Here is a 16551-nt window from a genome sequence, read left to right as displayed (position 1 = left end):
GGAGAATTTTTGTCTACTGTCTTCCAGTGCCCCGCTTGGCAAGACTATCAGGCTGTTTATCAATCATTTACGCAAGAAAAAAACAGGCATGAATCACCACTCGTCTCGCTGCTGCACGATTGATTCCATTCACTGTTAGTATCGTAGTTTCATAACAAACGACCTTACCAACAATGTCCAAATATACAGAAGTACCAGGGACCAGTGTAGCCCAGGTTAAATAAGCCTTATATGTACAGTAAATTAAGTAAAAGTGAATCTGAATAGGAAAAGGATGAAAATGACGAAGAATCTGTTCAATGATATTAAGAAAATACACAGGAAATGTATAATCAATAATGAAGGAAAGAAATAGGAGATAGATATGTAAATAGATGCACCTTGAAGAAAAAAAAAATAAGTAGACAACTTAATCTGAAAAGATAAACATTATTCCCTTTATTAGTATTAATTTCCAGGTTATTACGTTTTACATGTGAACGCGAGACTAGCTCAGCCAATCAGGTGTCAGTTCCGTTTTGTGCTGTGCGGAATCAGTTCTGGGGGCTCCTTGCGTATATTGGCTTTTCTCCATTGGTTTTGATGATTTACAAGAAAAAAATAATAGCCTAATATAATAATAATTAGAAATTCAATGTAGGCTACATCATTTTTGTCTTCATGCACCAGGTGGAAAACTTGCTGTGCAAAGTGCGTTGTCATATTTACACGCCTGCAGATCAGTTATTAAAATACTTGGTAGATTTGTTCATCACCGCTGACAGTGTTAATTTTTATTCGGTAGAAAGTGATTTGCGAACGATCGGTCAGCTAGCGTCACCCAGCAAGTGAACACCACAAACGGCGATGGAGTAGCTAGTAGCAGTTACTGGCTCATTAACTGACTGTGGCGAAAACCTACGATAACTTGCTCGGTTAACAGCAGATCTACCAGACAGTTATACGAAAATTAGCCTAGTCAAATCACCAGTAGCCTACACAACTCTGATTGGCTGACCATCAGTGTAGTCAATGTTCTTCCCCTGTGGTTCATATTGCTAATGCGTGAGCTAACCACGGATAGCCTACGTAGCTCACTGGCAAGCTGATATGCTAGCTAAGCATATTCGTTTTGCTGAGAAACATAAATTGAAGATAACTGAACATAGCCTAATTGTATTTTTAATGTCATACATATAACGTGATTACATGACACAGTACAGTCACGGATGGAAATAAAACTCCGTAAACATCTGATAATATATTTTAAAACATAACGGCAGACAGTCAGCTAGCCTCGTTCATGTTGATGGGCTTTTCCGCACCGGACTGTCAATCAAATTGTAAAAATCACAAGACCGCTTAACTCTATGGTTTTGGCTCCAAATCGAGAAAATGGCCGCGCCCGCCATTGAGCTTCAAAACGTGTTTTAGAGACCCACGGAGAGTCAATGGGTGACGTCACAGTAGCTTTGTCCATATTTTTTACAGTCTCTGGATAAAACCTGTGTACTGCGTGATGCACTTCCTTTTGAGCCGCGACAGGAGATGAGGGCGGATGCTGATAGGAGAGACACTATCCTTGAACGAAAACGGCTAAAAGTTGATTAATGTTCATTAAAATAGAACGGTTAACTCTTCTAAATATAACAACCCGACGTGAGTACAGCCAGAGGGACTCGTCGTTGCTGGTTGCCGAGAAGTAGGCTACCCGCATTGGTAAGATGTCTCTTGGCTGCTGAAGCTAGAAACCGCCGGTTAGTGGCTAATGCAAATGATTAGAAAAGCGAACGCATTGGTAAGTTATCTTTTGGCTGCCGAAGCTAGAAATGGCCGGTTAGTCGCTAATGTAAATAATTAGAAAAGCGAACGCATTGGTGAGATATCTTTTTGCTACCGAAGCTAAAAATCGCTAGTTTGTCCCTAATGCAAATAAGCGCCGTTCGCTTATGCTAAAATTGTTAGCCACGCAAAGCGAGCGCCATTCGCTTATGCTAAAATTATTAGCCATCCTTTTTCGTGGTGGAAACATGTTGTGCAATGCAATTTTAACGTAGCCAATGTATTTCGTTTTTTTCACCTTTGTTACGTACTGTGAATGTTTAATTTAATTCGTGCTCTGCACATGAGGCCTCTGGTAAATGTTGCAATGTTTAGTGCTTGTGACTGTGGGCCGCCATTACATGGCGCAGGACACCACGCACGTGTTTTTGCTGGTGATAGTGCAGACATTTTATGCCAATCGCCATTGGGTTATTTTGGTTACTTCCGTTCCCTGAAACTTGGGACTGCTGTTTCTTGTTAATAATGGAATTCAACAATTACTAATGTTCCATTAGTCTTAGATTGGTTATCCTTTACGTAGTATAATGAATAATCAGAATTTGAGTAGTTCTGAATTGGTTATTCTTTATGAAATATAATGAATAATAAGAGAATTTGAGAACCTTAATTGTTCATTCTTATGTACTATATTGACCCAGCTTCTATATTATGGTCCAATATACCGTATTAGAAGCTTGAATGTGAGTTCTGACCTTATCCACTATAGGTCAGGTTTTTTTTGACACACCTGGACATTCGCAAGCCGGTAAAATTCTCTCCTGTTCCCGTGGGTGGGGGTCAGTGACCCTTAGGGCACAGGTAAGGCTTCGTGACAAACAGCAGGCGCCCAGCTGCCCAGCCCCCCCGCACCCCCCAGCCCCCGCATGAGAATCCCCCGTGACGTGGGGGCACTGTCCTCGTTACGGTGTCGCAATTCTGACCGTACGGTCTCATCGAGGCTATAACGGCCAGACACCCTCCACCACCCCCATCCGCCCCACACCCCCACCACACCTGCCCCACACCCCCACCACATCCGCCCCCATCCGCCCCACACCCCCACCACACCTGCCCCACCACATCCGCCCCCAATCAACCAGACCTCCGTCTCGCGGCTACGCCATGGATGTATAAAGAGAAGGGCTACGCAAGATCACAAAACAAAAAGTTTAAAGTGGCTTTAGTTTATCTAGCTATACAAAAGAAGAAAAAAGGCGAAGATGATGATACGTTCACCCTCTAAATCAGAGTAGGACGGAGAATGGAGAGTTTTGTCTGTACATTCGGCAAATACGAGTTTAGACGAAGGGGTCCACTTTCTCTTATTTCCAAATGTGTGCTAGGCGTTTTTGATGACTTTCTGAAACGAGTAGCACCATTCATCAAACATGCGGGAACTCTCAGAATTCCCATCTCTACAGAAGAGAGACTGGCCGTTGACTCTCCGTACATTAACATGTGAATTCAGCCCTCTGAACTTTCAGCCGTGACGTAACCAACTGTGATATTTGGACCAATAGCCGAGAGGGGGAGGTCGGAGAACAAGAAAGAACTTTTCGAAAAGTTCTCCCCAGAGGCTGTCGCACACCGTACCGTACGAACACGTATGTAAGGACGGAGTGTAGCACAGTGGGTAGGGAACTAGACTTGTAACCGAAAGGTCGCAGGTTCGATTCCCGGGTAAGGACACTGCTGTTGTACCCTTGAGCAAGGTACTTAACCTGCATTGCTTCAGTACATATCCAGCTGTATAAATGGATAGAATGTAAAATGCTATGTAGAAGTTGTGTAAGTCGCTCTGGATAAGAGCGTCTGCTAAATGCCTGTAATGTAATGTAATGTAACACAAAACACCGCGTCTTTTTGTTCGTCTGTTGCTCTGATTGCTTCGTTTGGCTCAAAAAGTTCTACTTCGTACGAAGTGTACTGCCTACTTAACTGCTGTGTAGTTTCAGCACCAACGCATGCTCCCTGTGTGCCACCTGCAGCCTTTCCCTGCAAAGACTTCTGAGTGCGACCGCACTGCAAAACTGCGACGCAAATGATTGGAATCCTCTGACACACATAGACACGCCCCTTTTCCCCAACCAACTCCGTTCACCCTCCCTGGCACCAAGGCAGAGGCGGAGGCCACGCCAACGACCCGATCCCGGCCGCCAAAGGCCCGATCGGAGACGTCCCGTTTACCCACCCGCAGTCCCGCGACCGCGGCTGCCTTTACCGCACGCCTCCTCTCAGCTCCCAGCATGCCCCGTTACGGCCAAAATTTGTTTTTAAAAAACCCTTCAGTCTGCGTGTTCCCTGTCCTACCAGGCCCCCTGTGCATCCCATCTGCATTTAGACAAAAAAAAAAAACAAAACAAAACACAGGCATGGTGCAGCCTGAATTTTAGCCAGTCTGGGAATTTTCACGGCCCAGCTAAAGCCGCGTTTCCACCGCAGGAACTATACCCCGGAACTAGGAACCTTTTGAGGAACTCAGTGCGTTTCCACCGCAGGAACTAGGGTCTAAATTTAGTTCTGGGGGCTTTGTTTTACCCCCCAAAACGTTCCTGCTCGGGGGGTAGTACTTTCCGAAAGTACAGGAACCTTTTGGGTGGAGCTTGCAGCGCTGAACATTTCTGATTGGTCGAGTACTCGTAGCATTTGTGTTGTATTTATTTTCCGACATTACCCGCCATGTTTGAAAATATGCAGCGGCAAACCAATTTATTTTCATAATAACTTCAAATCAAACTTGTATGTTATGCGGCGCAGTAGCCTACTTTTGGTTATAGCCTGTCAACGTCTTGGAATTATAACGTGTGCTCTTCTGTTCTTTTCTTGCTTTAGTATTCGTTTTATGAAATGCTAAGTATTCGTGCTGGGACAGCATATTACGTAGGCTACCAAAACATTCAAACGGATTAATTCGGTTGCTGAATATTTTCTTCCGGATTTTCTTTGTTAGCCCGTTGTAATTGAATCAAAACGTTTGATACAGTTATGTGAGGTATGCGGTAGTTCTGCATAATTAACATTGGTGATACAGTACAAGCAAACTGGAAATCACCTTCCGCACTTTTTATCCGGGTAAAATAACAGGTTAATTCTAGAAATCTTCCCTTTAGCTTTTTCAGACTGCCGTAATTTTACTCAATTTTACTGCCATTTTTCAATTCCACGAAAAGACCAGGAAGACTATGGACTCATTTATGGTGCATGGTTCGCATCTGGAGGGCACACTTCGCTGCTCGGCTAGCAGTAACTTCGAAGGAAAGCAAACGGTGGCTGTACCACTACTAATTTACATTTTCACGCAAGTCCGAGTTTTCGTTCTATTCTTGTCATTTTGCGATTAGCCTATATGGAATTGACGACGAGAAAGTAATAAAACAGCAAATTGTTTACAACGTGTGCATGTTTTCTGCTGTTAATGAATGTGTTTGAGAGGATATATGAAAATCAATAAATACAAAAGTAACCATATATAGTCATTGTTGGTAACCCGTTGTATATAAGTGGAATAAACCCCTTCGGGCTGTCCCGGTTATTAGAAAATAATGTAGGCTACTTCGGTGGTAGTATGGCGTTACAGAAGAAATCATATGACAGATGGACCGACGACAACGTCAGTGGGCTAATTTGCCTAATCTTCGCGGTACTTTAGACCCCGGTGGAAACGCAGACAACCATTGGCTGAAGGAACCTTTTAGTTCCTGGTAAAGTCGTTCCTGGGACTGAAAGTTCCGGGTAATTTTGGTGGAAACGCGGCTTAAGTCTCGATCGGGGAAATAGTGTAACCCCCCCCCCCCCCCCCCTGCCATGGACCAAAAAAAAAAAACCCCAATCAAAACAAAAACCTTTATTGCTGGCTGAGATTAGCACAGGGCTCTGTAGTGCTACAGTTACAGAAGCTGCAGGTTATCCCTAATGGGTGTATGGGGAGAAACAGGAGGGAAAGGGGGGGGGGGGGGTGGTGTCATTTCAGCGAGGAGCATAGCCTGAATTCACAGTTACCAGGGAAACTGGGAAATACCAACCGGTTTTCCAGGTCTAATTTACGAATACCATCCCCCTACCCTCCCTCCCTCCCTCCCGACGCGCCCCCCCCCCTCACCCCATGCCTCCCACACTTTACCCATTCCCCCGCACCCGCCCCACCCCCTCGCCCCCTTAACGCAGACCAGTACCTGCCTACGGGGAACAGTGTATCCCATAACAAACACTAAAAGCCAGTCTTAACTTAAAACAGCAAGAAAACCGAACGAATGGAAGGAGGAATAACTCGTCTGCCTCAAAAGCAAAGGAGGGAGAATCCCGCTGGAGAAAAACCCTCCAGAGAGAGAGAGATTTTCCCTCCCCTCACTCTTATTCACCCACTCATCACTCATTCACTCACTCATCTTATCCCTCTCATTCACTCACTGATCTTATCCCTCTCATTCACTCACTCATCTTATCACTGTCATTCACTCACTCATCTTATCACTCTCATTCACTCACTTATCTTATTCAGCTTTGCAGGAAGACCGATACTTCTCTCTCTCTCACTCTCACTGTCTCTCTCTCTCTCAATTCCCAATTCTAAATTATTTATTTATGCGACTTCAATACTTCACACATGTCGCCAAAGCTTCATGTAGGAACATAACATTAAACACAAACTACAATACAACTGTTCTTTATGCTTGAAATAATTAGCATAAACAGCTATTAATAATTAAACAAACAGTAGTCCTTAATAAAAACAATTATGATAATTATCTGTCCTTTTCACAGCACCTTGCCCTCTCCCAGCAGAACTACTCTCTCCCTCGCCGTCTCTGTCTGAAATTTTCAAATTCAAATTCAAAATGCTTTATTTATGAGGGGTGGAAAAAACAAATATTATAAAAAATAAATGCTAAATCGATTAAATTGCCATCAAATTAAATGTTGTGGTAAATTGAAATGCAATTAAATTAAACATTGCAGAGTAAAAATGCCCTCTAATTAAATAATCCATTTGTGTTAAAATAAAACAATTTGCAAATCATTCATCATTGTATGGCATGACAAATTTTAAAATACATATTGCCAAAGCGTGAATCTCAACTCTCTTTCCTTCTGTCCCTCTTTCTCTCCATCTCTCTCTCTTCTCCGTCTCCCTCTCTCTCCTCTACATCTCTCTCTCTTCACCTCTCTCTCTCACTTCTCTAACTCTCTTCTCTCTGTCTCCCTCTCTCACTCCCCCTCTCTCTCTCTCCATCTCGCGGTCTCTCTCTTCTACTCCCTTCCCTTCTTCCCTGTGGCCGTCCATTTGGTCCTCTCTCAGTCTGTAATCACGATGCTTCAGTTCTGGCAGAGATCCCTTGTTTACTGGAAACTCTGCTCGTGATAAGCGGTTGGCCTCTCAGTGCTCCAGCTAGATCACTGCATGTGGCCCAAATGATTCAGCCTGTTCCCACCTTCTGAAAACGGGGGAACCCCGGTGGTATCGGTTTGTGAATTGTAAGAAGACGTATTTTATTTGATTCGTTGTTTACTTGTTATGTATATCGCTTTGATGTTTTACCACAAATCTGTTTTCTGGAGTATGTAATGGTTACAGAAAAAATGATCACGATCAGAAATCAGGAACATGCAATGGCAGAGAGAGAGAGAGAGACTGAAACATAGGTATTGGTTGTACAGCCTGCCAAGTGTTTGTTGGAACAGTCTCTCCCATCTTCCTTGTCAACTGGGTCAACCGCCAACTGCCACCAAGTTGGCAAACAGCTCGATCTTCTCACTCATCTCACCAAAATCTCTTGGCTTGAAAAGCAGCCAGCAGCACCCATCTCCTTAAGGAACACCAATGCAAGGGCAACATTAACTCCAACGTAACTCCATAACAGAACACCAACAAAATGTCAACGCAATTCCCACGTAAAGCCGTAACTCCAACGTAACTCCCAACGCAACCCCAACACGACGGCAACTTAACTCCAACCGTAACACCAGCATAACACGAACATATTGGCAACGTAACGCCAACATAGCTCCAATGAGGCGGCACCGTAACTCCAGAGCAAAGCCAAACGTAACTTGAATGTGACTGACAACGTCAATCCCTCCTGTGCAACACCCCTTCGGTGTTAACATTGCAAATCGCACTGAAAGATGGCCGCTAACAACCGTATTTCGCTAATAAAGACCGGAGATGGCCCCGCCATTAACAGTGACCGTGCCCTACGACCCCAGCTGGCTGGATGGGGATCAGAAGGGGATTAGAGAGGCCAAAATGTGTGGGTCTCAGCCAAGAGTACACACGCACAAACTGAAGCGCCACCAGAGTTTTTGCATCGGGCACCGTTTAACGAGCAGACCGCGAAACGCCGCTCATTCAACTCAAGTCTGTGCCAAGCCCTCCAGCCCTCACAGGCGTGGAGAGAGCTGCAGACAGGAAGTGGAGGCCTGCCAAACAGGAAATGGGCCTCAGAGCACTCCAGGGATAACTCCCATTATCATCATATCATATACGTCCACTGGCCAATCAAGCTGCTTCCCTGCCGCGGAGGTGAAAAGGGCTAGCGTGTAGCATCACACGGTTCAAAGGGACTTGACGGTAAGATGATCAGCATGCAGAAGACTTCAGAGGGCATGCTGGGAAATGGGCAGACACATGGAGGAAGGAAGCCGTGAACGTATGTGCGCGCGTACATGTGCGAGCATTGTGGAGGGAGGCGGGCATGCTTGCAGCACAAGTGCAGGATGCAAAATGCAGTTTGTGTCTCTTATGGTAAATTACTGGAAAAATAGTAACATCTTTATAAAAAAAAAATAGGATGGAGCATTGTCTCGATGTTGTGGCTTTAGCTCATTGGCTCCCAAACCTGTCCTCGGGGGGGGGGGGGACCCCCAGCCGGGGTCGGGGTTCAGGTATTCGACGTGTTCCGCCCTAAAGCGCACCTGATAGAACAAGTCAAGCCCTCGTCAGGTGCACCTGAGATGGAACGCATGGTATACCTGGTACCTGGATCTGCCCTGGGGGGTCTCCCCGAGGACAGGCTGGGCAACCGTCGCTGCCTCGGCTCATTTCGTTTCCGACTCTCAAGCGGTTGGAGGACGTTACTTACAGCGCTGGCCGTGCCATCTGTCTCAGTTAGCCTCTGGTGAAGATCAAACCACACAGTCTGCAACAAGAGAAAAAACCAGACAAGAGAAGCACAGCGTGAATTTACACCGCGCAGCGCAACGCCGAGCCGTGCCACCAGGGCGGCGCTGTTGCGCGTTGACCCGATTTCCAGCCAAAAATAAAAAATTGGGGTGGGGTTGGGGGGGTTTGCTGCAGTAGAGTCCGTATGTCAGAGCCAGCAGATTTCTTATGTTTCAGCAACAAATCTGAAGAGAATCGTGAAAATGTAAAACTGGGCTAGCATAGAAACCTCCACCCACAACGGACTCCCTGCGGTAACTGAATTATTAGTAATGACAATTAAGGCACCACAACGTGTCGATTGCATCATAAATTCCTGCTATGACCTTTTGGTGTTGGAGGACTGAACTACAAGTCGTTAAAAAAAAAACCAAATCGGCCATCTCGTACCCTTAGAAGACAAACTCAACATCAATCCACAGAGCACAAAATTGAGGTTATCATTTTACAGTATATCAACCTCAGTCACCAGATCTGATCTACATTTGTAGTCAGAAAAAAATGTACCAGACAACCACCGTGCGCACGCATAGCTATTACAAGCAACTGACAGTTTCAACTGCCATTGTGTTGTGTGCATGTATGTGATTTGCAAAAAACAAAATTAACTGATTCTGGGAATAAGTACTCTTCACTGTTTGTACAGAAGAAAACATATTTTCCATAGATTAGATACTTGAATGTTTTTAGGCTTCGGAGTACATTTCATAAAGCTGGTCTGTTTTGTGTTTTGATCCATTTTTCTTGAGCTAAAAACATGAATAAATAAAAAGAGAAAAAATTGCTTGCAGAAAAGGAACAGTAGAGGAACTGCAAAACAATTTTAAGAACACTTTCCCTAAATATTTATTTTTTAAAAACTGGGCCTGACTTACTAAGGCCTTTCTCATATGCAAAACCTTTTTACACATGCAAAACCAATAAGACACACGATGACTGGTGCAAAACAAATAGCAGTCATTGCTCATGTTATTGGTTGTGTGTGCTAAAAGGTTTTGCACATGCTAAAAGTCTTAAAAACCTGCACCTCCAGGAATCTGTTTGATATATTTATGAAAATATTTCAGTGAATGCTCCAAAGCGGTCACGAAACCTAATTTCCTTGCCGGATTGACACTGAATTGGGATGATTGAACTGAAAGCAATCCTACTCCCCATAACACAACAGGGAATCCACGAAACATTATTAAAAGAGCCCTCTAAGCTTTGTTTAAGAAAGGGCCGCACTCTATGTATGGGGCGACATAGCTAAGGGTAAGCGGTAAGAGCGGTTGTCTGGCAGTGGGAGGGTTGCCGGTTCGATCCCCGCCCTGGGTGTGTCGAAGTGTCCCTGATCAAGACACCTAACCCCTAACTGCTCTGGTGAATGAGAGGCATCAATTGTAAAGCACATTGGATAAAAGCGCTATATAAATGCAGTCCATTCACCATGTACATGTTTTCCTCAGATTAGCAATAGACTAGCTTAACTAGTGGTGTAATGCCTCTTTACCTGCCCATTATATTGTTGATGTATGTGAACATGCTTTAGGACGTGACACCGACTGGCTGTCCAGCTAACTTATCTCACAGCTAAAGTAGCAGCCCCAGTCCAGACTGCAAATATCAGATATTCGGTAATGCCTCAATGGAACAATCGGAGAGAGCACTCTCAAATGTATTCCAAGATCTCAAATTTATTATTACATAGCAGTGGTCTCGTCAGACCAATTTTAAGGGGCATTTAGCCCCTTAAGTTTAATAAAATTTCAAGGTACTATTGTCATTATGTCTTTATTATAGCAAAGCACATTTCAGATATATGGCTACAGGTTTAATGGAAAATACAAACTAACCAATAAAAAATATTGATGCAATGTTTTATTTAAATTTAGATGGAAGAACATTTCTAAGGGCCCTTAGCCACCCCTGAAATGTACTTTAGCCCCTAAATAATTTTTAGCCACTAGTTTTGTTTGTCATGTTTTTCCGAATTGATTTAATATGAAAATGTGCCAGTGAGACTCCAAAATGCTACGACACACATTTATTACAAATAAACTTCAAATATTGGCAATAGGTGGATGACATTTTCTTTTTGTTGCTTTTTAAAAAATTTGGGTCAGTTCTTATCAGTGAACATAGGACTGATATCGACTGTATAACTTTTAGCACAGAATAAATACACCCAGTCCATGTGAGACAAACTCAAATTTAATATTACATAGCAGCGGTGTCGCCAGACCGATTTTAAGGAGCTCTAGCCTAAAATTTACTGTTGCCTCAAAATAACTAGGCCTGCATAAATCATCAATATCTGCAATATTTACAGAACAAAACGTGGTTGTTAAGAGCATACTGCGCATGGATGTTTAAACCAGCAATGAATTAGGAAGGCCACATCTTTTTTCTTTTATTTCCCAAAACGGTATGCATGCAGGATTGGATGCGGCTTCATCATGTTTTAAATACACTAACCTTGTCTATATGACAACAGAGAAGAGTAACAAAAAACTTTTTCGGACAATCTCGACCTTCTGTGGGCTTTACATTATTGGTTAGCCAGTTAAAAATCATGTGTGGGGCGGAAACTAGGTTTTGTCAATTCTATACCTTTCTATATGTACGTTCTATTTACATTCTTATATTCTAAACGTAGATGTTACAACCATGTCATATGGGGAGAGGCTTGCTGTTTCGTTGCTTAACAAGATCGATGAGTAAAAAACAATACAAGTAAAGCCTATGCTGCATTGGAACCAAGAGATAAATAATAGAAAAAAGTGCATTTAAAGCAAGATGAAACCGCAACTCAACCAATCCTGCTCAGTTCCCATCTGCCATGCCAGTTTTCTGAATTAATCATGGACTGGTGTGTTATAATTTTTCTTTCTTTACTTGGAGCAACATTATATAATATTACATCTGTGAACGGTATCACTGGCATTGTATGACCTTACCTGGTTTTATTTTGTTTAATAAAACTTCAAGGTGCTGTTGTCATTATTTATTAGTTATAGCAAAGCACGTTTCAGATATATAGCTACAGGTTTCATGGGAAATAACAACAGGCCAATAAAAAAAAACATTTAGACAATGTTTAAATTCAGCTGGAAGAAAATTTGAACAAATTCAAACTAATTTCTTTAAATTATGATATTTGTTCAAACTCAGTTTTTGAGTTTGAACAAATCATCTGATTCAGAGAATAATCTTTTTAGTGTATCCTTGTCCTCCTGTTCCATTGCAGCCAGGGGCGCCACCAGGGATGTAGGGCCCCATGAAAAGATCTCACATTGGGCCCCCTCAACCCCAGAAAACCCCATGTTCTAAAATTTCGGAGAGCCCGTCTGTCAGGGCCCTTGGAATCATCCTAAACCCCCCCCCCCCCTTACGGCGCCCCAGATTGGAGCCACACACTACGAAAACTGGCAGTAAGTCCAGTGCAATGTGCACGGCTCTTAAAGGGAATTAAAAAGAGGTAATTTGATTGCCCACTAATTAATACAGCTGCACCACACCCACTGATAATATATTCAGGATAATCAAGCCCATTTCCTAGAGTGCATTTGCTATGCACTGTGGTCACAAAAATACCGACAATCACTAGCCACACCCAGTGCTACCACACACCATGCAAACTGACTGCACCCATGCGCCGTGCAACACTGATTTGGGAAAATAGAGCCCATAATGTTATTACTGATCTCCTTAACAACAAAATATGCCATGGACACTTCAAAATCATAACACACACGGAAAACGTTGTATAATTGCTGTGCATGTGCACGTGTGTCTCTCGTAGTCAACCAGCTCACAGTGTTTTAGCAAATTCTTTTGGCTACGTAGGCAAATAATCTAGACAGAAGAATCAGACAACTGCGTAAATGCTAAATGTGTGTTTTTCTTTTTGAGTGTATATGTGAGTGTGTTGCTTGTGGAAAACAGAATGAAAAGATTTAGGCAAATAATGTTGCTCATCAGCACAGATAAACTATGAATACTGGAAATGGGTAGAAAACATTACTTTTCTTGTGATTCCAGTTAGTTCTTATCATTGAACTTTGGACTGATATCGATTGTACGGCTTCCAGACAGTACATATACAGCAGCTCTGTGTAGGACAGACAGCAGGAAAATGGGAAACGAAGAGTGCCGTGAAGTGTATAGTGTGGGTCGGGATGTGGGTATGATCCCCGACCCTCAGATGGACCGAACGTTCACCGGTTACCTCTCGCCCAACTCGTCCACTCACCTGAGCTCCGACTACATGGACGTGCGCCGCTCGCTCTCTCCAGAGCAGCTGGGCGTGTTCAACCACGGCCTGCAGGCCACTCTGGGAGAGAGCGGCAAGGTAACACAGGGGGGCGTGGGTGTGGTGGCTCTGGCCCTGTCCTTCCTGTTCGATGTCCTGGCCCAGCAGGCCAAGAACCAGACCGGGTCGACCCATTTCATCCACCAAATTTTCAGAGAACACGAAGAGATCGGGACAGTTGTCAACGACTACCTGAGACTAGTCCCGCTGATCGCCAATGACCCCCTACGCATGATGGAGGAGACCAAACGCTACGAACAAAGACTCAACTGCTCGCTGGTCACTCATTTTGAGAGGACAGTCAAGGCACAAAACAGCAGTTGGACAGATTGGAAGATATTCATCCACGGCCTGGCGTTTCATCAGCACATGATGATCCATCAGGTCAGAATGGGAGCAAGCATACCACAAGAACGACTGATTGAAAGAGACTGGGAAGAACATCTAATGAAAATTAATGGTCCAATATCTTTGGCTGAAATTACAAATGTGCTTGAACGTCTGAGCCGCATTAGTCCAGAAAAGCAATTTTTATTCGCCAGGTGCAAGGATATAGAACAAGATCTACTGACGTCCTTTGCATTTGAAATAGCCTTTAGGAATCATGACGTTGCTGAGGCCTTCCGAAAAAATTCTTCCCTTTTTCTTAGCCAGAATGACGATTTCTTTTACTAAGAACATGTAGCGCACAGGCTTATGGATCACAACTGGAATATCACTAGCCAGGTTGAATAATGCTTTGGGAAATTACGCTGACTGTCTGTCCAGCTAATTGATCTCATAGCTAAGGTAGCACCCTCAGTCCAGTGAATTGTTCTAATCTGAAACTCTTAAAGTTGCTTGCATTGTTCAACTTAGCACTTCAGTAATTTCTGAATATTTTTTACAGTAATGTGCATGACCCCATGTGAATGTACACCTATTGCTTTACAGTTGCTCAGTGTGCTAGTACCTATTATAAACACAGAGAGCATAATGTGTTCTCATGCACCATGTTGTGGAAATAATTCTGTATTAGACTGTACTGTCTGTACTTTATGAATAAATGAAATATAATAAAACATAATTAAAATTAATCGTTTTCTTGGTCAAATTTTTTTTTTATTTAAAATGAGGTTAATTTTAGTTGTCAAAATATCACCATGTGTGATAATGCCCAAGCAGCATGGCAGATGTCAGATATTCAGTAATACCTCAATAGAACAATCGAGGAGCACTCCCAAATGTATTTCAAGATCTCAAGTTTATTATTACATAGCAGCGGTGTTGCCAGAACAATTTAGGCAGCCCTTAGCTATCCCTAATATTTACTGTTGACCCTGCATCATTTTAAAGCCCCTAGTTTAATTTGTCATGTTTTTCCTAATTAATTCAATATGAAAATGTGCAAACGAGACTCTAAAATCAAAAGACACATTATTAGCACACATATACTATGACAATTGGTATTGGGTGGATGGACTTTTTTCTGATTTGGGTCTGTTCTCGTTTCTGAACTTTGAGCTGATATCGACTGTATAAGTTTCAGCACAGAATAAATACACCAAGTCCATGTGAGACAAACTCCCTAGAGAATGAGCCTAACTCCGCTCTAAAAGAAAGGGGGGAGAGAGAGCAGAGAGCAGGAGAAATAGAAAATGTGGCCATTTGATAATATCCTGACTCGCAGTGCACTGAATTGAATTAAACAAATAATAAAAATGGCAAATTCTCATTTGGGTTCATTCATACCGACACAACAGCAATCTTACAGGTGGATATTTTATAATCAGCTTCAACATGTATTGCTTTGTCTAGTATTTTTTTAAAATAAAATGACCATATTCGTGCAAATAAATAAAAAAAAGCTTGTATGCTTTATTTCATATTACTGAATGGTCACAGTCTGTCACTACCACTCGTGGCCAAGAAGATATTTTGAATAGGGGAGAACTGTCAGAATTGTAACAATTCTCACTTTTTACAGAATTACTTAGAATAATAAAAATTAAAATCTGTGGAAATTTCAATATAAAGAGCATACAGTTGTCTGCTACAATAACATTACATTACATTACAGGCATTTAGCAGACGCTCTTATCCAGAGCGACTTACACAAGTTTTACATAGCACTTTACATTGTATCCATTTATACAGCTGGATATATACTGAAGCAATGCAGGTTAAGTACCTTGCTTAAGGGTACAACGGCAGTGTCCTTACCCGGGAATCGAACCTGAGACCTTTCGGTTACAAGTCTAGTTCCTTAACCACTGTGCTACACTCCGTCCTGCGGAGTGTAAGGCACATTAAGTTTGAGCTGATCACAAACGGTTTGTGTACAACTTAAATGTTAACATGGTCCGATATTACTACTGCGACGTATGTGCGGGACAGTTGAAACAGAGGTGTGGTACAACTGAAACAAAAAACAGCATAAATAGTTAATATCTGTAATATTTACAGGAAAATAACACTGCTAGTTTAAAAGAGCATACACAGGGATGTTTAAACCAGCAATCAATTAGAAAGATCATATCTTTTTCCTTTTATTGTTAAAAATACGCGAGATGTGATAAGTAGCGGTTTTCTCATGTTATAATGTTGAGATAATGAGACAACTCATGTTGTCTATGTCGTCATGTAAAAAGAGAAGAGTAAACAACCTTTTTTCAGTTAATCTTGATTTTCTGTAAGCTTTACGTTATTCGATAGCCAGTCACAAATCATGTGTGGCACAGAAACTAGGTTTTACCTATTCTATACCTTTCTATATTTACCTTCTATTTACATTCTTATATTCTAAACGTAGATGTTACATCCATGTAGCATGGGGACAGACTTGCCGTTTCATTGCTTAGCAAGGTCGATAAGTAATAAATACAAGTAAAGCCAATGCTGCATTGGAACCAAGAGATAAATAATAGAAAAAAGTGTAATTAGAACATGACGAAACCACAACTCACCCATTAAGCCATGCCATTGTTGTGAACTAATGATGGACTTGTACATTATAATTTTTCTTTTAGTTTGAACAACTCAGGAAAATTTCAGAACTCACAGCTGTTGGGAAACAGACAGTTTTATGTATTCTTAGTCCCAGTTTGTGTATTCTAAGTCTTGGAGGAAGGGCCACCCCCATGACCATATATGGGCCTCCATTCCTGTCGGTTTCGAGGTTTCCCCTCCTGGGAATTTCCACTGGGCCCCCTATGACCATTATGGATTTGAATGGTCCAATCAGAAGGAAGCACAGCCTTTTATCACCAATCAGAGGCAGTGCTCCCTTTCAACGATAGAATTCTACTATATGCAA

The 16551-nt window shown here is 42.5% G+C and overlaps 1 protein-coding gene across 3 annotated transcripts in view; it reads right to left on the bottom strand.

Annotated features, from left to right (window-relative positions):
* Positions 1–16551, bottom strand: part of necab2 (N-terminal EF-hand calcium binding protein 2) — a 156007-nt gene that overhangs the window by 9797 nt on the left and 129659 nt on the right. For 2 of the 3 annotated variants that reach the window (XM_064337427.1, XM_064337425.1), the window contains exon 9: positions 8883–8939. The exons of the other annotated variant lie outside the window; for it this stretch is intronic. In XM_064337427.1, the coding sequence (XP_064193497.1) occupies positions 8883–8939 (57 nt within the window). The remainder of the gene's footprint in view (positions 1–8882; positions 8940–16551) is intronic. 3 annotated transcript variants of the gene reach the window in all.

This window comes from Anguilla rostrata, chromosome 5 (assembly GCF_018555375.3).
Source record: "Anguilla rostrata isolate EN2019 chromosome 5, ASM1855537v3, whole genome shotgun sequence".
NCBI lineage: Eukaryota > Metazoa > Chordata > Actinopteri > Anguilliformes > Anguillidae > Anguilla > Anguilla rostrata.
This window is presented reverse-complemented; position numbering and strand designations above follow the sequence as displayed.